The sequence below is a fragment of the Neovison vison genome, chromosome 7 (genome assembly GCF_020171115.1).
Source record: "Neovison vison isolate M4711 chromosome 7, ASM_NN_V1, whole genome shotgun sequence".
Classification (NCBI taxonomy): domain Eukaryota; kingdom Metazoa; phylum Chordata; class Mammalia; order Carnivora; family Mustelidae; genus Neogale; species Neogale vison.
Window position 1 is genome coordinate 196,901,802 of NC_058097.1, and position 21,827 is coordinate 196,923,628.

General features: G+C 51.5%; 1 protein-coding gene across 1 annotated transcript in view; it reads left to right on the plus strand.

Annotated features, from left to right (window-relative positions):
• The window catches only part of CD6 (CD6 molecule), a 38,377-nt gene that overhangs the window by 5,412 nt on the left and 11,138 nt on the right, over positions 1-21,827 (plus strand). The window contains exons 2-3 of the mRNA XM_044261162.1: positions 20,484-20,552; positions 21,157-21,507. Coding sequence (XP_044117097.1) covers positions 20,484-20,552; positions 21,157-21,507 — 420 coding nt within the window. The remainder of the gene's footprint in view (positions 1-20,483; positions 20,553-21,156; positions 21,508-21,827) is intronic.

Sequence of the window (21,827 nt, forward strand, 5' to 3'; positions counted from 1 at the left end):
GACAATCTGTTCCCCTTACTGGACACAGCCCAGGGAAGCCTTCTGTTCACCTTCCCAGGGGACAACACCCTGGACACGGGGGGCCCCATATCAGGCTGTCCCCAGGCCCCCTAGAGAGCCCCTGGATTCCTGGTGAGCCTTGAAGTCAGGGAGGGTGCCCAGACTCACGTCCCCCAATTCAGCTCTGGGAACTGAGCCCCTGTAGCATGGGGAGAAAGAACCTGGAGGACAGGTGAGGTGGGGGTGGATTCTTATAACTCACTCTCACTCTCGATTGCTGGGTAATCTTGGGCAGGCTCATTCCTTTCTCTGGCCCTACTTCCTTCATTGAACACTAAAGACCCAGTCGAAAAATCCTTGTACTCTGTGTCTGTTCCTTAAGGCTTTTACCATTTATGGGCAGGGCAGTGGAGATCCGGCTGTTAGAAACCAGTCCGTGGGGCTGTCTGGGTGGCTCAGTTGGTTAATCATCTGCCTTCTGCTCAGGTCATGATCTCTGGGTCTTGAGATGGAGCCACACATCTTCCTGCTCCTTGGGGAGTCTACGTCTCTCTCTCTCTCCCTCTGCGACTCCCCTCTGCTCATTCTCTTTCTCTCAAATAAATAAAATCTTTTAAAAAGGAAGGAAGGAAGGAAGGAAGGAAGGAAAGAACCAGCCCGTTTTGGCACAACATGGTAACCCCAACCTGCATTTGCCACATGAAGTCAGGGAACCTGGCATCCATCAGATTTGGGTTCTCAGTCCCAGCTCTGTGTGACCCAGGGGTGATTTTTAGCTCCTGTCTGCCTTCCTGCTGCAGTAAAAACACCCACCTCGGGGCACTTGGGGGCTCAATTAGTTAAAATCTGCCTTCAGCTTGGGTCATGATCTCAGGGTCCTGGAATCAAGCCCCGCGTGGGTCTCCCTGCTCAGTGGGAAGTCTGCTTCTCCCTCTCCCTCTGCTCCTCACCATGGTATGAGAGTTAATTTAGATAATGCGTCGGAAAGTGCCCGAACGTAGCAGGGCTTTAAAATGTTAGCTTATAAATGCTACAGAGCAAGGAAAAGGCTCTTGCGTGTGTGAATACAGGATTTAGTGGTTAACACGCAGTTTGCACGGCAAGCTCATTTACCCATATCACAACCCCATGTATAGATCAGGAAAGGAGGGGCTCTCAGGGCTGAGAGACTGACCCAAAAGTCTGTAGCTAGTGTCAGGACTTCAGATTACATGTCCCGACTAGAAGCTCTGAGTCTTTCCTAACAAGGAGTGGCCTGGCTTGTCTCGGGGCTGGCTGCCCTCGGGGCTCCATGCAAATATGAGGCACCTCCCCCAACTGCTACGCCCCCCTCCCCCGCTTGAAGCCGGAGGGGCCTCTGAGGTCCCCTGGAAGGCTTCTTGGGGACAAATGGGGTCAAACGGGGCTGTTCTTACCAAGGCCCAGCCCTCACAGGGTCTGCTGGGCACCTACCCTGCCTACCTGGGCCAGAAATGAATGAGATAATAGCTAGCGAGGTGTTATGAGCCCCGGGAAAGCCTGCCCAGCAGGAAGCTCCATGGAGGTCCATTTATTGAGCACCTGCTGTATGCCAGGCCCCATTCGACAGTGAGATGTGAGATATGAAGGTTTGCCCTTGAACACTTGAAGTGTCGTGAGGAAGATGATAAAACACCCAAGGGTCATCCTGGGCTAGGTGCAGTGACAGATACAATCCAATGACAGCTACAAGCACCACCCACTGAAGGGCACTCTCCGTTCTCTGAGCAGCAGCTAAGCTGAGCCCGTCCTGCCCTGACATTGGGGCAATCACCCCCATTTTACAGGTGGGTCAACGAAGGCTCAGAAATTTGTGTATTTTGTCCCAGGCTGGTGGCTGATGTGGAGTTTAAAATCCAGGTCCGTAGGTCTCCAAAACCCACATTCTCCATCACGGGGCTACACTGCCTTCAGGAGCTGGGAGTCCGAGGAGGGAGAGCTCAGGCCTCCTGGAGACACAGGGTGACTTCCCAGACGGGGAACACGGATGTCTCAGGGGGCTAGACAGATAGAGAAGGATGGTACAAAGACAGTTAGAAATGAGAGCACGCAGAAACTGCTGGGGTCTGAGTGAAGGTATATCGGTTAGTTAGCTGTGTTTCATCAACACGAACTTCCTGGTTTGGGTCATTTACTCTAGTTAGTTACCTAATATGTCACTCTCAGGCGAGGCCGGCCAAGAGGTACATGGGCCTTTGTGCTGTTTTGCAGCTTCTTGGGAGTCAATTTCAAGAGGGGAGAAAAGCATTCCAGGCAGAAGGGCTGATTTGAGTAGAAGCCTGGAGGTCCAACAGGCAAGGGAAAAGCGTTAACGGGGCTGGCTGCAGGGAGGGGTTGACCGGCCCGGGTCCCGTAGGGCCTGTTTTCTTCCTCCTGACTCATCTGCACTGCTGTGTGAGGAAGCTTCGCAGAGCAAATACTCGTGAGAACGCCAAGCACAGTGACCGGCACACAGAAATTACACACATAAACCATACCTTTCAAGAGGTTTGCTGGGCGATCATAGGGGTAACGGCCTCCTGGGCCACACTCTGTAAATTCGTAAGTGTCTCTTTGTGCAGCCCTATGACATGTGAGTCGTTACCTCCATTTTACTGAGGGAGTCACGGAGGCCCAGAGAGGTGAAGTGACTTTTCCTAGATCACACAGCTAATAGATGCCCAGCTGGTAGGTGGTTAACCGGACCTTATGACTCCTAATCTATGTTCTTTCCCAGCCCTGGAAAATAGGCAGGGTTTGGGCCACAGACCCCATCCACCTTAAGATTTCTCAGGAAAGTTCTCTGCATTCTCTGGAGGCTTTCCTCTCACCCACTGAGCGCTGGGCTGTCATGGAACTGGGATAAAAACAAACAAACGAACAAAAAACCATGAAGCTACTCTTGAGTCAGAAATCACTTCCTGGATGAATATCCTCTCTGAGCCTCAGTTTCCCCAGCTGTAAAACAGGGTTGATGGAGACCTCCAGAACCCAGGTCTGAGATGAGGCTCCATGAGACATTGGCCGTGAGGTAATTGGGGAGAAATCTGGGGCTCCTTGGGGGTATTGAAAAGTCCCACGGCCATAACTGCTGCTGGGCCTGGGACCACGGTAAGAGCTCACGGGGACAGCAGAGAAAGACGAAAGAGAAGCCCCAGTTTCCGCCCACCATTTTGTAGATTTCTGTGGCCTGAATGCCTTCTGCCAGAAAATGGCCGCCAAGGGAGCCTCCCAGAGGAGGCCAGCCTCAGGAGGGAGGCAGCACGGAGGGGCTTTGAGAGCCTTGGAGACACAGACTGGGACCCCATTATAGGAAAGTGACCCCCTGGCTTTTCCCTGGCCTCCACCTGTGTTAGGAGGTGGTAGGGTACATTAGGAGGTCCACCCTGTGTCCCAGGCTTCCCCCAACCACTCCATCATAGCCAAGCTGGTCTGGGCTCTCCTGGCAATCCTGGCAGATCCCAGGGCGCCTATGCTGGGGGCCACAGGCTGTGTGGGCAAGGAGCTTACACATGTCTTGGGGATCTCACCTGAGCACCCCACTTCTAATTTGGAAGTCACCTGTGGAGCCCTGAGCGAGGGAGGACACAGAGAAGTCACTCTGTCCTCACAGCTCTGCACAAAGCCCAGCACAGCTTTGGCCTTTATAGAAGCACATTTTATAGAAGCACTAACGGGTGCTCAGAGAGCTCCAGCCATGTCAGAAGTGGGACCAGAGTCATGTTCTGGTCACGGCCCACCCTCCCACCACCCCACTGCCTCTTTCTAAATGGAGCTTAGGGGAAGGATTTTATCCACGTTTTAGTATGAATTTTGGTAGCGTGCTTACCTTGCCTGGGAGGAGTGCACAGGAGCTGGGCTGGACCGGGGGCAGAGGTGGGAAACCATGACCTGGACGGGAAGGAAGTCCATCCCCCACTCTGCGCCCGGAGATTCACTTTCCCCTCCTTCCATCGGCTGAACTAAAGTAAAGGCACTCTCCAAACGAATTAAATTCCTTGGAGAAATGTGCCACACTCTCCAGAAAGGATGCTAGAAATATCATGACAGTATCTGGGTTGGAAGAAACCCCAGAGGGCTGCCAGTCATTGCCTCCTCTTTGTCAGAGGAGAAAACCAAGGTGCAGAGTGTGGGGTTGGTGGTGGGGGGGAGTGGGGATGACCCACCCAAGGTCACAGAGCCAGAGCTGGGGTGGGCAGCCTGGTGGGCAGGGGTGGTTTGGGTGGGAGGGGGTTCCTGTGCTCTCGCTGCCTCGGGCTGTGGTCCACTATGGTCTGAGGCGAGCACAGGTGACCTGGGCTCTGAGATGTCAGCTCGGTGAGGCGAGGAGCTGGCTTCCTACACCCACTCTTCCTGCACACCTCGATGGCAACCCGTTCTCAGCCTCTGTCTTCTTTTTCTCTCTGTTTTTTTTTTCTCCCCAACATTTTATTTCAAAATAATTTCAGACCAGCTGAGAAGTTGCAACTTCCATATGCTCGTCACTCAGATTCCCCAACTGTTAACATTTTACCACAATTGCTTTACATTTTCTCAGCCTACCCGTTTTTTGGGTCTGTCTGTCTCTTACTCTTGGCCTGAATTCTTTGGGAGTAGGTTGTAGACATAAGGCCCCTTTCTCCTAAATACTTCCATCTGTCTTTAAAAAAAAAAAAAAAAGAACAGTCTCTCATCTAACTGCAATACACATGTCAAAATAGGGTAGTTGACATCAATACAATATTAATAGATAATCCACAGACCTTTTTCAGATTTTTCCAATTGTCCCAATAATGACCATTGAGGCCAAAGAAAATTTTAGTTGGTATACCAAGCTTTATTCTTGTCTTTATTTTCCTTTAACCCAGACCATTTTCTCAGATTTTCTTTCTCTTTCATGACATCGATTCTTTTAAAGAGTATAGACCAGTTACTCCTTTTTTTTTTTTTTTAAGATTTTATACATTTATTTGAGAGAGAGTATACATGTGGGGGTAGGGGATGGGGAAGCAGAGGGAGAAGCAGACCCCCTACTGAGCAGGAAGCCAAACACAGGGCTGGATCCCAGGACCCTGGGATCATGATCTGAACCAAAGGCAGAAGCTTAATGACTGAGCCACCCAGGCGCCCCAATAGTCCAGTTAATCTGTGTAATATCCCTAGTCATATTTGGTTTGATGGTTCCTCATGATTAGTCATGCCTCCTGGGGCAGGAATAGCACAGATGTGCTCAGTGTTCTTCTCAGTGCACTGTATCAAGAGGCACGCCTAATCAGCCTGTCCCATCTTGGCGTTCTAATTTTGAGTGCTTCGCTAAGAAGATGTCTGCTAGGTCAAGCGATTCTTTTCTCCTTTGTAACACATATGTATCTTGTGGGCACATTCTTTGAGACTGTGTAAAAATTTTAGCCCCCCTGCAGACTTTTACCCACTAGTTGCAACATGATGGGTGATTCTGGCCTGAGCTGGTTATTATCACCACCATTTCTGGATGGTGATGTTAGATCTCCATCACTCCTAATACAAGTTTAGTCTCTGACTTGGCTTGCTTTGCTGATTCAGGAGTAGGCGCCAACTGGCTCAGTGCTTGGAAGGCTAGGGCTGATGAGGCCCCTCGGGTTGAGCCTCTAGCGGCCGCCACCTTGCCCGGCCTCAGACACTGGAGTTTGGTCCACTCCTCTCTGCTCCTAGGGCCACTTCTCTCCCCAGCTACAATTCCTGCCATTGATTTGTTGAGATCCAGCTCCATGTGGGGCAGCATTTTTCAGCCACTAAAGATACAGGACAAAGCCTCAGACTTCAAGGAGCTTCTATTCTAGTGGGGAAAATAGAGAAATGAACAAGCATGTTTTAAACCAGTATCATATCAGGGGCAACTGGGTGGCTCAGTGGGTTAAAGCCTCTGCCTTCGGCTCATGATCCCAGGGTCCTGGGATTGAGCCCTGCATTGGGCTCTCTGCTCAGCGGGGAGCCTGCTTCCCCCTCTCTCTGCCTGCCTTTCTGCCTACTTGAGATCTCTCTCTCTCTCTGTCAAATAAGTAAATAAAATCTTTTAAAAAAATAGTATCATATCAGAGAGATATATGCAGCAAGGGAAATAAAACAAAGCAAGGCAGACCGAGAGTGAGTGGGATGGGGGTCCCCATAAGGCTTCTGGGAGGCATTTGAGCAGAGATGTGAGTAATGAGATTAGTCTGGAATCCCGAGAGATGGAGAGAGCCAGCGGAAGGAGCTTCCAGGTGGAGGGAACACAAGCGTGGAGGCCCTGAAGTGGAACGGTTGGCTGATGGGCATGCGAGACGAGATTGCAGAGAGGGAGCAGAGGGCAGGCTGCTGGTGTCGGCGAACACAGAGAACATAGGGGCTTGGAATGAACCCACAGGAAACGGGAAATCATTGGAGAGTTTTAGGTATCGAAGGACGTGATCTGATTTGCCTTTATGCATATACAATTATTGAATGACCTTTGTCTATGATCAACTCCATATTTCAGCCCAAGTCAGTTTATTTAAGCCTAGAAACCTTCTATCACCATTGTACCGCTCCAACAAATATTACTTCAGTAAATAGAATATGTCCACGATAAACAAAATACTGGAAACACGGTGGTGTCAAAGAGCCTGCTCCCCAAGCCTGGGCCACTCTCCCCTTGCACAGGGTGTTGGGTGTTCAAAGCTGAGTCACACCAGCCCCGACTTGTAACCCCAAGCGCTGGAGAGCTGCAAAAGAATGAATCTGCTTGCTGTGGGATTCAGTGCTATTTGTTAACCCATTTAAGTTGTCTGGTTTGGGAAACGAGACGCTGGTGGCAGGGTTGGGTCAGGGCGGGGGCAGTGGGGACAGAGGGGGCAGTGCTGTGACAGAGGGAAGGGCAGTCCATGGAGGACCCCCAAACCAGGAGCAGGCAGAGGCCAGAGAGCTTCCTCCCACTCCAGCAGTCAGCCCGCAGATGGCCCATTTTAGCCTGGAGAAACTGAGGCCCCCGAAAGGGGCAGGGATGTCCCTAAGGTCCTAATAAAGGCTGGTCTCGATTCCCCCATCTTCCCTTGCGGCTCCTACCCGATTCCAGCTGAAAATTCACACCTGCCGTACACACCCGTCATCCTGATTTTTTTTTTAAGATTATTTATTTATTTATTTGACATACAGAGATCACAAGTAGGCAGAGAGGGAGGCAGAGAGAGAGGAAGGGAAGCATGCTCCCCGCTGAGCAGAGAGCCTGATGCAGGGCTCGATCCCAGAACCCTGAGATCATGACCTGAGCCGAAGGCAGAGGCTTTAACCCACTGAGCCACCCAGGCGCCCCCATCATCCTGATTGTAAAAACGTTCCCACAACCACTTGTAAAGAGATCTCGCACAGCTCGGCCTCTCATTCTGGATGGCGGGAGTTTGCAAGTTCCCCGAGCAATGGGGGCGTTCAGTCCCATCAGCCTTGGGGGGGGGGGCGGTGCTGGGTGTGCGGACAGGCATGGTGCTGGCCTTGAACCATGTCTATCAGGGTGGCGGTAAGAACGTGGATGCTGGGGTCTGGCAGGCGAGTGTCTGATCCCAGGAGCCAGCACCTCCTCGGTGGCCCCGGACAAGTTCCTGAACCCTCTTGAGGGAGAGCGGGTCCACCCAAATGCCAGCGCCTCCGTTCTTACACTCTGGATGGACTTGACATCCTCCCCAAAGAGCCTCACAGGCCCCTTCCAGCCACCTGTCTGGTCTCAGGTCCAGCCACATCAGCATAAGCCACGAAACTGGTCCCAGGCAGCACTTGGGAGGTCAGAGTCTGGCCATCTGAAGTGAAGGAGGGGTTCATGCATATATCTTGCAAGTTCCCCTCTTCGCCCTCCCAGAATTCTCTAGACGCTCTCATGGGGTCTCCCCAACCCCTGCCTCTTGCAGGCAAACTTTGTCACAAGTGTGGGTGGCTCAGTTTTCTAGAGCCACCATAACTCAGTACCATGGATCAGTGTGTGAGAAAGGTATTGTCTCAATTCTGGAGGCTGAGAGTTCGAGATCAGGGCGTCCGCTGGGTTGGTTCCTTCTCAGGACTGTGAGGGAGTGTCTGTTCCTGGCCTCTCTGCTTGCTTCCGGTGATTTGCTCGTGTTCCTTGCATCCCTTGGCTTGTAGAAGCTCCATTCCGATCTCTGCCTTCTTCTTCACACGGCATTCTTCCTATGTGCACACACCTGTGTCCACATTTCCCCTTTTCATGAGGACCCCAGTCCTGTCGGATTGGAGCCCACACTAATGAACTTAGTTTAACTTGATTACCTCTGCGAAGGCTCTCTCTCCAAATAAAGTCACATTCTTAGGTATTGAGGTCAGGACTCCCACATATCTTTTTTGTGAGACACAACCCACTCCACAATTCAACCCAGCAGTGTGTGTGTGTGTGTGTGTGAGCACGTGTGCGCACACACACATACCTCAAGTGTGGGATTTCTGGGCCACGACTATGGCAATGTTTTCTAAAGTGGTTGTCCTGACTCTGCTTCCTCCAGCAATGTTCAGAGTCCCTGCTGACCTCCATTCTTAACACTCAGTGTTACCCCACTTCTTAATTATAGACAATCTAGTGAGTGTAAGATCGTATCTCCCCGTGGCCTTACTTTGCATTTGGCTGATGGCTGTGAGGCTGGATCCCTTCTACAAGTTTATGGGTCTTGTGTGTTTCCCTTCCCTGAAATGCCTCTTCCGGCTGTTTGCCCATTTTTCTATTGCTTGCCTTTTCCTTATTGATTTATACACAAGCTTCTTTTTGGAGGAGGGTTTCCATTAGGAAAGGTAAGGAGAGGAGAACAGGGAGGGGAAGTTAGGGCAACTTTCCTGGCCTTAAATTTGGAGGACTGACCCGCTCAGTTACCCTTTCAGTAACTGTGAAACAGAAAACCACATCAGGTCCTCCAAGTCTCTCTCTGGAGTCCACGCAGCCGGGTACAACACAGAATGTACAATGTTTGGATTTCAGAGAGGGGACATGGTACTTTGTAATGTCACGGCCAGAGTCTGGTCAGCCACTGGAACCAAATACGCTAATATTTCTGCAGCAAAATGTATGATTTTCCATACCACGTGAGTAAACAAAGACTATGGGCACCTTGCATCCCGTGTCGCCGCCACCAGAGTTATGAAAACACTTTTACTTTGAGGGTCTCTGGGGCTTTTGAATGGCAGTAAGGGACTGTGCTTGCAAACCTGTGCCCCCTTTCTCTGCTAATCTCTTGGCTGCTCCATGAAGGTGATATTACCACCCCCATTTATGTGGAGAAAGACCACCGGAGCGCAGAGAGGTTAAGAAATCCAGATCCTGGTATGAAGGGGAAGAGATGGGATTTGAACACACATCAGTCTGATTCCACGGCTCCCCCACCTCCAGTTTTGCCGTGCTGCCCCCCAACCCTATGGGGGTGACTTCTTGGTTTCTCTGATCCCCAAGACTCTGGAGTTTGGAAACCGAGTCGCAAGCCAGAGGAATGGATTGGGAGGGCGGAGCGCAGCTGGGAGTGAGTAGGTGCGAGATGAGCTGGCTGAGCCAGACCCTCTGCCCAAAGCAGTGGGTGCTGGTGGCCTGAGCCTGGGATGCTCGAGTCAAACCTCTGCAAAACTTTCCAAGAGTCCATCATACCTTGGTACTGATCAAACATTCAGCCAGTCCTCTACTCATCCCCGATTGAAGTCTAAAGCCTTGACACCATGCAGACAGGCATTGACTGGAGATCTTAGCCATCACTGGGCAGGGGGCTGAGGCTTCCCCCTATTAAAAGTCAGGGCTCAAGCACCTGTGCAGAGAATGATGGGGAAGCCCCGTGATGCTAGGCCACTGGCAGGGAGAACTAGTGGTGTGCAGAGAGAGGAGGGTCGCCGCTGCTCCTCCTGACCCACTCACCTCTGGAAAGGGGCCGGTTAGATCTCCCAGGTCATCTAAGGCTTGGTTAACTCTTTGTCTCCATCACTTTCTCATCCCTGCGAACTCCTACTCATCCTCTAAGACCCTTTCCAATTGTGCCCCCCTCTTTGGACTCAAAGTTATTTTCTCTCACCTCTACCTTCCCCAGCGCCCTTTGCTCTGACCCCTGCGATCGCCATTATACTTGACTATAATCAGCTGTGAGGACATCTGTGTCCCCCACCACGGTGGGAGGCTTGGCACAGAGCCAGGCCGAGAGTGAGAATGAATAAAGGAATGAATGAATGCACGTTCTTGGTTAAGGGTTAAGATAGGCAGAAATGTGGGAGGTCTTATGAGCCACCTCAAAAAGCACCTTGCGTGTGACTTGTGGAGGGGGCCATGGGGCGACCGTGATGTCTGGCAGGTAACAATGTGGGCTTGGACTCTGACCTGAAATCATTTGGTCCCAGCCTGAAGTCACCTGCTTGAGAAACGCTGGTTCCTTCCTCAGAGGGAGGCTGATGACTCCCAGCAGCTCTGGGGCCTGACATCAAGGTTCCCTTACCTTAGGGGGCTTTAGCCCACCTCCGAAAGTTCCAGCCCCGCCCCTAGGAGCGGGGGGATTTTCATCCCGTGCCCACACTTGAGCTTCATTCACCCAGAAACTGCTGCTCCAGCAGCTCTAGGAGACTCGAACCAGAGTCCCTCCAGAGAGCCAGTGGGTGGGGACAGGCCCCCTGGAAAACCCTGTGTGGCCCAGCAGGGTTTTGGCTTCCACTGAAGCCCCGAAACCCAGTCCTGCCCCTTGCACAGGGGGCCGAGCTCTGGGGGATTTTATTCTTGAATTCTCCCTAGCTTAGCACACTAGTCCCTGCCCCGCCTCCAGGCCTCTGCTGGTGCTGGAGATCCTACCCAGAATGCCCTTCTGCCTCCTCTCAGCGGGGCTGCCCGCAGTAGGGGAAAGAGAGAATATGGGGAACACACTTGGATTTGAATTCTGGGTCTGTCAAGTCCCAGCTTTGGATCCTTGGGCGGGGACCTCACAGGGCTGTCACAAGGATTCTGTACAACAATGTCTGTGAAACAGGCGGCACAGAGGAAATCCTCAGTCACTCTGGGTCGGGTCGGCTCCCCCTGCCCCCGTGAAACACCCCTTGACCATTAAGGCCTGGGCCACAGGTCGCCTCCCCAGCAGTCACTTTCTGGACTCTCTCTCCTCTGGGTTCCTTGAGGACCCTTCATGCCGCCGGGTTCTTGGCACCTGGGCCTCCTGGCTGGGCTCCAAGCTACAGGCCAGCCTGGGGTTCCCTCACTGCCGCCCCCTTCCCACAGCAGACCCCAGAACAGGTCTGGCCATGGCACGATCCCAGAACTGCGGGTGGAGGTGAGTCTCTACAGAGACTTCTATTAAAAATAACGGTAAGTAGGATTTGTTGAGAATTTAGTATACATTACGCTTCCAAGGTCTATCCAAGTGGATACAGATCTAGTTCATGCTTTTAATTAAACAATCCGGTCTATGAATATAATACAGTATCTTTAATTATTTCCTGCTTGTGAGCTGTTAGATTAACTTTCTTTTTTAAATATTTTTTATTTATTTATTTTAGAAAGAGTGCATGAGCTTGGGAGGGGGCCGGGCAGAAGGAGAGGGAGAAGCAGACTCCCCACCATGGAGGGGAACCCCATGTGGGGCTTGATCCCAAGACCCTGAGATCATGACTGAGCCAAAGACAGACTTTTAACCGACTGAGCCACACAGGCGCCCCTGCTAGATTACTTCTAATTTTCTTCTAGTACAAACAGAGCCACAGTAAAAATCCTTGTGCACGTCTGCATGTGACTATACCAGAGCAATTTTTCTAGGATATATACGGAAAGATATAATTTTGGCGTCCAGGCATGACCGTCTTCAACTTTTTAAGGTATTATTGGCCGTGTTACTATTCATTCTATTTTTAAGGATATGATCATCACGTATAATTTCTTTGTAATCTGCTTTATCCATCTACTACGTGTACGTGCACACACCCAAGTCTATCGCACACACGCTTTTGTACACATTGACTCGGCAAGATCTTGGGGACTTACTGTGGGCTGGATGTTGGGTCTTTCTTGTCATGGGACTTCAGTCCTGGGAGGGTTTCACACCTGTGAAGCAAGCTTGGCATGTAATGAGATTTGCCCGACAGCCCCATAGCGTGGAGGAAGCTGGGTGTCCAACCCGGGCAAGTTTGATTCACGCACCCCACCCCAGACCTGCTGAATCAGAATTCTAGAGGAGGGGCACGACTCCTACCTCCTGCACTCAGTGGTCTGAATTTTATGGGAAATCAAGCAGTGGGGGCCCATGAAAAGTCAGTGTCTCTGGCTTGCTGGTCTCTCTTGGAACCCCATCCTTCTGTTCTCCCTTGGGATTTATATTGAGTTGCCCATGATTCTCTACGCTCAGCAGTGTCTCGTCTCACCGTCTGGAAGCTGCAGAGAAGGTATAGTCTGGTATGGGAGCCTGAGCGAGCCTTGGGGTCAGAACCGCAGAAGCCTTTGCTTTTGGAGGAACTCCTGTTCCCATGGCAACTGCATGCCACCTCTCATCTCCAGGACGACCGGGCACCATGCTTATAGAGCCAGGGAAGAGGGCCGCCAGACGTGAGTGTGGGACAGCTCTGCGAAGCTTTGTAAGAAAGATGGGGAGGAAGGAGGAAAGAATGCAGTCTCTGGGGGAACTGGAATAGTCCTTTTGCCAAGGAGAAGGCTGAAGGGCCCTCGGAGTCATCTTTACGCCTGGGACGGAATGTGCATTCGAGGACCAGATGCTTTCCCCTGTCCATACACGGTGCCATACCTGGCAGAAGTCTGGCAGGGCTCAGGGACCTTCCCAAGGTCACATAGCCGGTGATCAGCAGAGAGGGCTCAGGGCACTATTCTGTCTGTCCCCCAAATCTGCATTCTGGATAATGAAAAAAGGATTTCTGGAGAGGTGTCCTCGTGCGTGGGAAAGGCCACAGACCCTCCCACTTCCAGAATCTTCCCGGCCTCATGCGTCTCCCCAGCACCTGCTCTAGTCACACACGTGGTGAATGGTCCGTGGGCGTTCATGGCATTGAATGTAGGTCAGCCGCAGACTCATTTCTCAGCTCCCAGCCTAATGTCACTCACACTCCCTCGCTTTCTTGAGCAAGAGAGAGACTGGGGGAGTTCCAGAACTCTGGCAGACCCCAGAGCTGGTTATGTTGCGTTATTCTTATGATAGCTCTTCTTTTCTTTCAGTGGAGGTTATGAGTTGCTGTTGCCCTTGACCTCCCCTTGGATTTGGTGGGGGAGGGGATGGGAATTCCACCCTGGGCATGCAGGGAGAATGCCAGGCAGGCGAATATCCTCTGTCACGTGGCAGGGCAACCCAAGAAAGGTAAAAAGGCTGGATTTCTCTGCAATCTAACCCTGCTTCACTCCCAAAGGCCCCCCCTCAATCCCATCACACTGGGGAACAGGGCTTCAATGTATGGGTTGGGAGGGGCACGAAGGTCCCGTTCATAGCATGCATATTGAGTTTCCTTTGTGTCCCCAAGCTTTTCCTAGGTAGGAGAGGAAAGAATGAAAACAACAAAAACTGTCAAATAAAGTAACCTAGGGCCAAAACACCAAGTCACTAACTTGTCTCCAGGTTCCAAGGGGAGAGAGATCACCCCAACCTTCCTGGGCTTGGAGATTCCCAGCACGTGCAGCCTGGTCCATTCCTCACAGCCGCCCAACACCAGTCACCTCTGTGAACGAGGGCCATGCCGTCCAGCCAAGCCTCCCAGCCAGCCTCAGTCTCTGGGACAAAGTAAACTCAGCCCTGCTGGGTGTCACAACTCCTCCAAGTTCCTTCAAAGACAGAACCCCGCTGGCTGTTCAGGATCAGGTTCGAAGTTACTTGTGTGAGCCTGTACCATGCTTCTTTCCAATTTTAATGGAATTATACATTGTTCCTTTTTCTTTCCAGTTTCATGGATCACCCCCCATTAGCAACCTCAAGGAAAGTTCTTGAAAGAAAAACATTCACATGGTCCCGGCCCCCTCCCTGTCAGGACACCTCCCCCTAATGCCCCTGCTTCTGTTGATGGTTGGTTCTGTTGATGTTGATGGTTTATCCTCCAAGTTGAAACAGGGGCTTCCAAGGGGGTCGGAGTCAGCCTGTGTTGGAGAGGTGGTGCCGAAGGGACTTGGGCAGCTCATGGCTAAGCGGTCAAGGCCCATGGTCTCCAACACACGACTGATGCAAATACGAGAGCCACATTTGTCATTTTAAATTTTCCTGGAGCCACATTTTAAAAAGTAAAAACCAACAGACAAAGTTAACATAATGATATATTTTATTTAACCCAGATGTCCAAAATATCTTTCCAGCATGCTATCAATATAAAACGTTATCAATGAGCTATTTTACATTCTTTGTGGTATTGGTTTTTCTTCTTACCAAGTCTTCGAAACACGGTGTATGCTTGGTGCTTAAAGCCCACCTCAATCCAGACACTAAAGTTTCATCAGCAGGACTTAATCTGTATTTAGATTTCATAAAATTTACTATGGGAAAGGTAAATTTGCAGGTCAATGTGGCTCGAACATTTCATTGACGTTTTCCAATGACTGGATTGAACACCAGTTTTTAAAATTAAATTTAAATAAATTGAACAGAATAAAATGAAAATTTCCACCATATTGGACAGCCCAGCACTACACAATCCTCCATTTCAGACAAAACAATCTCTATCATGTCCAGATTTCTATTTCTCTGCTGCATTTATACATAAAAACTCTTTGCATATGATGAACCCACCCCTGAACTGATAGACCGAGAGAAGAAGACAGATTTCCCATCTATCTCCATAAGATGTTGGAAGTTTGTACAATGTAGTGGTTTAAGAGTGGATTCTAGAGCTAGACTGCCCAGATTCTAGTTTTGCCTCCAGTACTGACTAGCTGGGTGACCTTGGGTGACTTACTTAACCTCTCTGTCTTGGAGTTCTCTCCCCTATGCCATTTCACTGAGGAGTTGTAAGGATTCAAATAACCAGTACAGTGGATAAAGCACAAGGCTACCATCTATAGGGGCATGCAGTGAGTGCTCAACAGATGTCATCTTTCATTATATATTTTATTTAATTATAATAGAAGGACAGAAGGACTAGACGAGACCAGAAAGCTATCAGCCTGTTGTTTTGCACATGAGAAAACAGGTCTGGGGTGTATAAAAGACCAATCCAAGGTCACAGAGAAAACTAATGATAGAAATCAGCTGAGACCCACTTCCTTAATGCTCAGCCCAGTGACCTCTGCACTCTGCCCCCAGCAATGCTGACATTTACAGGAGAGGAAACACTTTGGCCCACTGGGCACCTGAGCTCCTCATTTTACCTCCCAGGAGCAAGGAGGGCTCTGGCTGACGTGGCCACACCATCCGCCAGGCCCTCTCTGCAGGCTCGGGGGAGAAGAATGCGGGGACAGTTGGCTTAAAACTCATTGTATCAGTGCTGCTGGATAGCCATGTATCCCCAGGGAAAAAGGCCCATTTGTTTCTTTGGAGACCTTTAATTTTCATTTTATTGTAGATGTTAAAAATTTAGAGCAACAAAAGGAGAACACCAAAACTCACCGTATGGGTATATTTCTTGCTAGTGTTTATATTTTTCTGAAGCTTTTTTTTTTTTTCTGTAGTAGAGATTGGGTTTCATTTATGTATATCCTTTTAGCATCTCTTCTGGGCAAGGCACTGTGCCAGGTGCCAGGGATATGGGAGTGAACAAAATAGAAACTAGAAACAGTCCCTGTCCCCGTGGCCCTGAGAATCCAGCGGGATAGATGGGAATCCACGGTTCATCACCCAAAGAACCGTCCTTGTATGTGGCCGGGGCCACAGAGGGAAAAGGTCCCAGGGTTCGAGGAGAGGGCAGAATGGGGGACCGAACTCGGGCTCCCTCTAGGTCCCGGAAGACCTTCAGAAGCTTGAAACCCGGCTGGGCGGGGGCAGGGGCTGGAGGGGAGAGCATAACCATATTTAGAGCATTCCCCACATCATTAAAAACTCTTTGTGAATATAGTTTTTAAAGATTTTATGTATTTATTCGTCAGAGAGAGAGAGAGACAGAGAAAGCACGCACAAGCAGGGGAGAGGCAGAAGGAGAGGGAGAAATGGGCTCACCGCTGAGCCCCACGCAGGACTGGATTCTAGGACCCTGGGATCATGCCCTGAGCCCAAGGCAGATGCTTAACCAACTGAGCCACCCAGGTGTCCCTTTTTGTGAACGTTTTTTGCAAATACTTTAAATGTGGATCTTCCTAACCAATCCCCCACATGCTTTTAAGATAATTCCGTTGTCTCCACTTGGGGGATTTTTAATGTTTTTACTATTAGAAATGACAGGGGAAGACTGTCTACCGGGCGGTGTCTGTAAGTCTTGGCCGCAGGAAGGTCCCGGGAGTCATGTCCTTTCGTGTTTATGATGAGCTGCAGCGGGGAGCCTATTGCTCCCGGTCTGCAGCGTGAGTGCCCAATGCTAGGAGACATTAAATGATCTGCCCGAGTCACCCGGTTTGAGAGGGATCCAGCTGGAGAAAGGAATCTAGAACGTTCCAGTTCTGACATGTGGACTCTAATCTCTATGCAGTCGTCACGGGTATTTCTGGAGGACAGGTTCCCAGAAGTGAAACTGCTAGCTCAGACGGGCTTTGTCTGTTGCTGCGGTCCTTAGGGCTGTTGACTTACGGGCTCCCGACCCCCCCCACGAATGTTAAAAAAAAAAACAACGTGTTCTGTGGCAGGGGATGCCTGCTAGGCTCTGCATGCTGGTTCTCCCTGTGGGGCCCTCCCTCCACGTGGCTGTAAGTCCACTCTGTGCACCCTGCCTTGCCCCCCAAATGCAACCCAGCAGCATCCCTCCCACATCAGCCGCTCAGCAAGCGTTGACTATGCGCCTATGCTTTCCTGAGCACGTCTGTTGGAGCGGGGGCGGCAAGTGCTTCTCACACCCCTGGATGGCCATGCCGGCTGCGGTGTACAGGGCCCCAGGGCGGTGTTCAGCTGAGCCCCTGGCAGGACCTGACAGCTTCCCTGCCGGCCAGCGGGGGCCTCAGCCTCTCCTTCAGTGTTGATGCCTCCTTCCTTTCCATGGAATCCCACGGGCCTGGGAGACACTAGAGGATGAGTGTCCCATTTTCTTGGGCTCCAGGCAAGGTGACTTCATTTCTCCCATCCTCACTCACCTCCGTTTCATGTCCCCTTGGCATCTTGCCCAGGCTACCCAGTCCGAGGTCCTGTTCCGTTCTGCTTGGGGCTGTGGCCTGAAAAGTTGCCACCCCCCTGGGCTGGGGGGAAGCTTTGTCTTCTCCCATGTGGACATCCACCCCTGCATTTCCTATCCTTTGCAGAAAGGGGGGCACAACTCAAAATGATTTTCTGGGGCACACAGGATAACGGAACTTAGTAGATGAACTTAGTATTGAATAATGGGTGGTAAGAAAAATATTTAGGGGTGCCTGGTGGCTCCGTTGGTTGGGGTTTTTCGACCATAGCTTTAGAAAAGCTGTAACAGACTACATTTTCTTCTCTGTATCTTGCTCCATTCCTCAACATAGCATGGGAATCCCTCCAACTGGTGTAACTCCGGTTCACTCTTTATAAAGGCTACAGAAGCTGACATGCTGTAAATGGACCATAATTCATTCCATTTTCCCAAGGAATGAGCACTCAGTCTGTTTCCAGTGATTAATTATCTGAGAACCATGGTCGCTTTTTTAAAGCAATGAACACTTAAAAAAACATTTTTAAAATTTATTTGCGGGGGAGGCGCAGAGGGGAGAGAGATTATCAAATAGAGTCTGGGCTGAGCACTGAGCCTGACATGGGACTTGATCCCATGACCCTGAGATCATGACCTGAGCTGAAATCAAGCATCGGACACTTAACCAACTGAGCCACCCAGATGTCCCTGCAATGAATGTTTCTATATTCAAGTATCATAACGCTGTAAAGCAAATTCCCAGGAAAAGGTAGCGGTTCCTTTTCAAATAAATTTAGTGCATCAAAAAGTGACTCGATCTAAAGAAAACTGTAAAGTATGCAAACCGGCAAAGGCAATAACGCTCCTGGGGGAGCGCCCATCCTACATTGGGCCCTTGGGGAACAGAGGCCCGGATGGAAGGGGAGGGAAGGTAAATTCTGCTTTTGTTTCTATAGGCACAGGTCTCAGAAAACACAAATGCCAGGATCCCTTCTTGGGATGGGGACAGGAAAATGCCTGTGACCCAGAAAAACAAACCCCTGAGTATGCATAAACAGCTTTGGTGACGGCTGCCCTTGCAGCTGATGGTTCCTGCTGGCTCCTCCATCAGTCAATCAACAATCACTGAGGTGGGCATGTGGGGGTGGGTGGGGGGAGGGGACACAGGGCTGGTTCAGCCTTGGGCCCTGTTCTCCAGAGTTTTGTAGTCTAGCAGAAGGCGCATAAGTTTTCACCTATAAGAGAGTGGTTCCCCAGACCCAGAGAGCCCTACACACACACACACACACACACACACACACAGACGCACAGACACACTCACACACAAATGGTCACAGCTATGCACTCACACACCCCACCACAACCACACACACATGCGCAAACACACTGCGGCCAGCACCCTAGTCTCCCCCGTGCCCACCCCGTGCGTGGACTGAAAACCACTCTGGGGCTCTGGGGCTGTTGCTGTGGGAACCGGGATTCTGCCATCCTAATTTGTGGGCCTCTGAATTCTTGCTCTGAATATTGCATTAGCCATGGAGTCTGTGCTCTGAATTCTGAGTCCCCTCCAGGGGGTCAGCCTGGGCAGCCAACCAGGGAGTTGGTGAGGACAGGCAATTCTAGGCCTGATTACTTTCTGTCTGAGTGATGGAGTGGCCCCAATGGATGCTTGTAGGGGAGCTGCGCCAGCCGGCAGGGGTGTGGGCGCTCCTGCCAGCACATTTAGGTGTGAGCGCAAAGTATCCGCTCAGGGTAGGGGGAGGGGCTAAGCTTAATAGCTTCTCTCCGTCAGGCCAGGCCAGGCTGGTAACAAGCACAGGCTGAAATCTTTACGGCTTATCCCCACAAAGGTTCACTTTCTGGTTTTAGGCTTTTTTGGGTTCTTTTTTAGTTTTGGGGGGCACCCGGATCTGAACTAGAATACAGGTTCACTTCTTATGCAAGATTCTAGTGCGGCCAGCATCCCCCGCCCTCTTGCAGTCGCATTAGGGCCTCAAATAGGGGCACATCTGAGAAAAAAGAGATGGAGGACACTTACCGCCTCTTACCTCCATCGACACGGCAGGGAGCGCACGTCCTTCTTCCCAGACAGCAATGGCCCAGCCTAAGTAGGAGACCCTGCATGCAGGAGAGCTCTTCTGGGAGCACCACGGTCTCTGCCACGGTCCCCTCTTTGTGCTTCTGCTCTGGACGGTCCCTGCCCAGTGTGGAGCCGATCCCCTGGAGACAGTTCAGAACCAGGTTCTGCTTCTTGCTGAGCTGGGCAGCCTCAGGCCATGGACTGGTCAGGGACCCGCGAGGAAATGGGTGGCACGATCAAGATAGGAGCATTTGAAGGGGCTTATTTACAAAGGGTGAGGTCTGCAGGAACTGGAAGCCAAGGAGCTCTTGCCACCCAGGGCCCAAGGAGGCGAGAGCAGGGAGTGGTCAGTGAGACCGGAAGGAGAGAGTCAAGGCCAGGAGCCACCACCTTCAGTGGGGGACCTCACAGAGAAGGAGTCAGGGGAATGAGCACCGCCACTCCCCTCTCCTCCCTCCCTCCTAGGTCCGCTGTGGCTCCCATTGGCTGAGCCAAACTGAAACTAAAGTCCAAAAAAAAATCAGCCCACCATGGCCGTGTGGACAGAGGCTCTGGAGGGACGAAGGGACATCCCTTGGCATAGGAGATGGACTTCTGTCTTTGGGCCTCGCTTTGCGTTTGTAAAAAGTGAATGTTCCTATCTAATGGTGTGGTTGGAGGGAAATGGAATAATACGTGCGAAAAACACATGTACTGGCATGTGTTTGGCCCTCAGCGACTGTGAGTTTTTCAGTATCTGAAAGTGCTGTACAGCGGATGGTGCCACCCCAGGATGCACCAATCGCTCTAAAGTCTGGCATGAGTGTCTCAAACAGATTTCCCAAATGAAAATGTTTTTTCTAACTATATTGTTTCCTAACAAGAACCCATTTTGGAGCTTCTGAATGTCAAGGATAGTACAGACATTGACTTCTCTTAGCAAAACACAACTTCCTTAGGTGTTGTGGCCAACAAACTGGGACTCCAGCGGAGAGAGGTTGGTAACCCATCCATGGTCACTCAGCCAGTAAGTAGGTCTGGCCCCAAAGCCCACCGTTGTTCCTCCACTCAGATCTCCGAGTGCATTCATTCAATTCAAAGACAACGTAGATGTAGCAGCAACAACAGAGCTTGAGAATTTCCCTACCCTGAATGGAGGCAACTCTGCCTGAGGCCCAGGACCGTGGTGTTTCAGAATCCCCATGTAGCCCCTGCTCCAGAAAGTGGCCCTTAACCTTCAAGGCGCCTCTGTGCCCTCTACCCCTGAGCTTGCTCACCCACCACACCTGCTGCTGGTTGCTTCCAGGTCACCCGTCTCCAGCACCATCTGACCAGCCCAGCACCAGCCCAGCAGAGAGCCAGCGCTTGGAGCCAGGTGAGGAGAGAATCTTTCTGGGGGCCCGCAGCCCGCTTTTGGAGACCAAGCAGATGGTGTCCCGAGTGATGGGAAAGGGAGATGGACTTTGAAGGGATCAGGGAGGCTCCCTAACTTCAGACAACACTTCTTCCTGAATCAATACCCAAAGTGCCAGTGTTCCATTCACTCTGAGAGCTTAAAGCCACCATTTTCAAAAAGCCACTGACCAAGGGTCACATACGCAGGGGCAAAAGGTTCAGTGAGCCTTTAAAGGGATTTGTTGCGAACAAGCTAAAGGACTCTTGGTGCGGGTGGGATGGGTCCTTCATTAACTCAACAGATATCTATTAAGGTCCTCCTCTGTACAAAGCTGTGCACCACAATAGCTGCCCTTACCCCCCTTCTCCTGTCTCTAAGGAGAACCAGGTTCAGGCCTAAAAGGGGGCTCAGGGATGAACCAGCCCAGCCCCATTTTGCAGATTGGAAGGCTGAGGTCTATAGCCCAGGGGATATTGTCCAAGATAAGGCAGTGGCGCCCCTGACAGCCAGGCAGGCCCACTCCCATCCCTGAGACCTACTGTCCCGATGGGTGAAGGCCTCAGCTGGCATCCTACACCTCCAGGACAGCGGCTCGGAATCCGCCTGGTGAACGGGAGCAGCCACTGCAGCGGGACCGTGGAGGTCTGGCTCGAGCTGTCCTGGGAGCCCGTGTGCGGGGCGCTCTGGGACAGCCTGGCCTCTGAAGCCGTGTGTCATGCACTGGGCTGCGGGGGGGCCTGGGAAACCACACAGCCCACCTTGCCGCTTTTGGAGAAGCTGCCTGGGCCAGGCGTGGGGAACTCCAGTGCAGCCCCAAACTCCACGCTGGCCCTGGCACCCGCCGTCCTGTGCAGAAGTCCCGACTGGAAGCTGTGCAAAGTGGTGGAACATGCGTGCAACAGCAGCGGGATGCCGGCCAAGGTCACCTGTGCAGGTACCCGCAGACCGCCACCTGCGCCCTGCCCGCCCCACCTTCAGGCCTTCAGCCATTGTCCCTCACTCCTGTCCCCAGTCCTCACCACTGCGCCCAAGCCTTACCCTCCAGACATCCCCCCGTCCCCCACCCCACCCCAGTCGCAAACAGAGCTGGTTCCCACGCTGGAGGGCTGCAGCATTGCCTCGTCTCCACTCCAAGCACGTCCTCTGATCAGCCCCCAGACCACTCCCCTACTAGATCTTCCGTTTGACCACTTGGGTCCCCAATCCTTACTGGGTCTCTGGTCCTTACTGGTCCCGCGCCTTCTCTCAGATAGG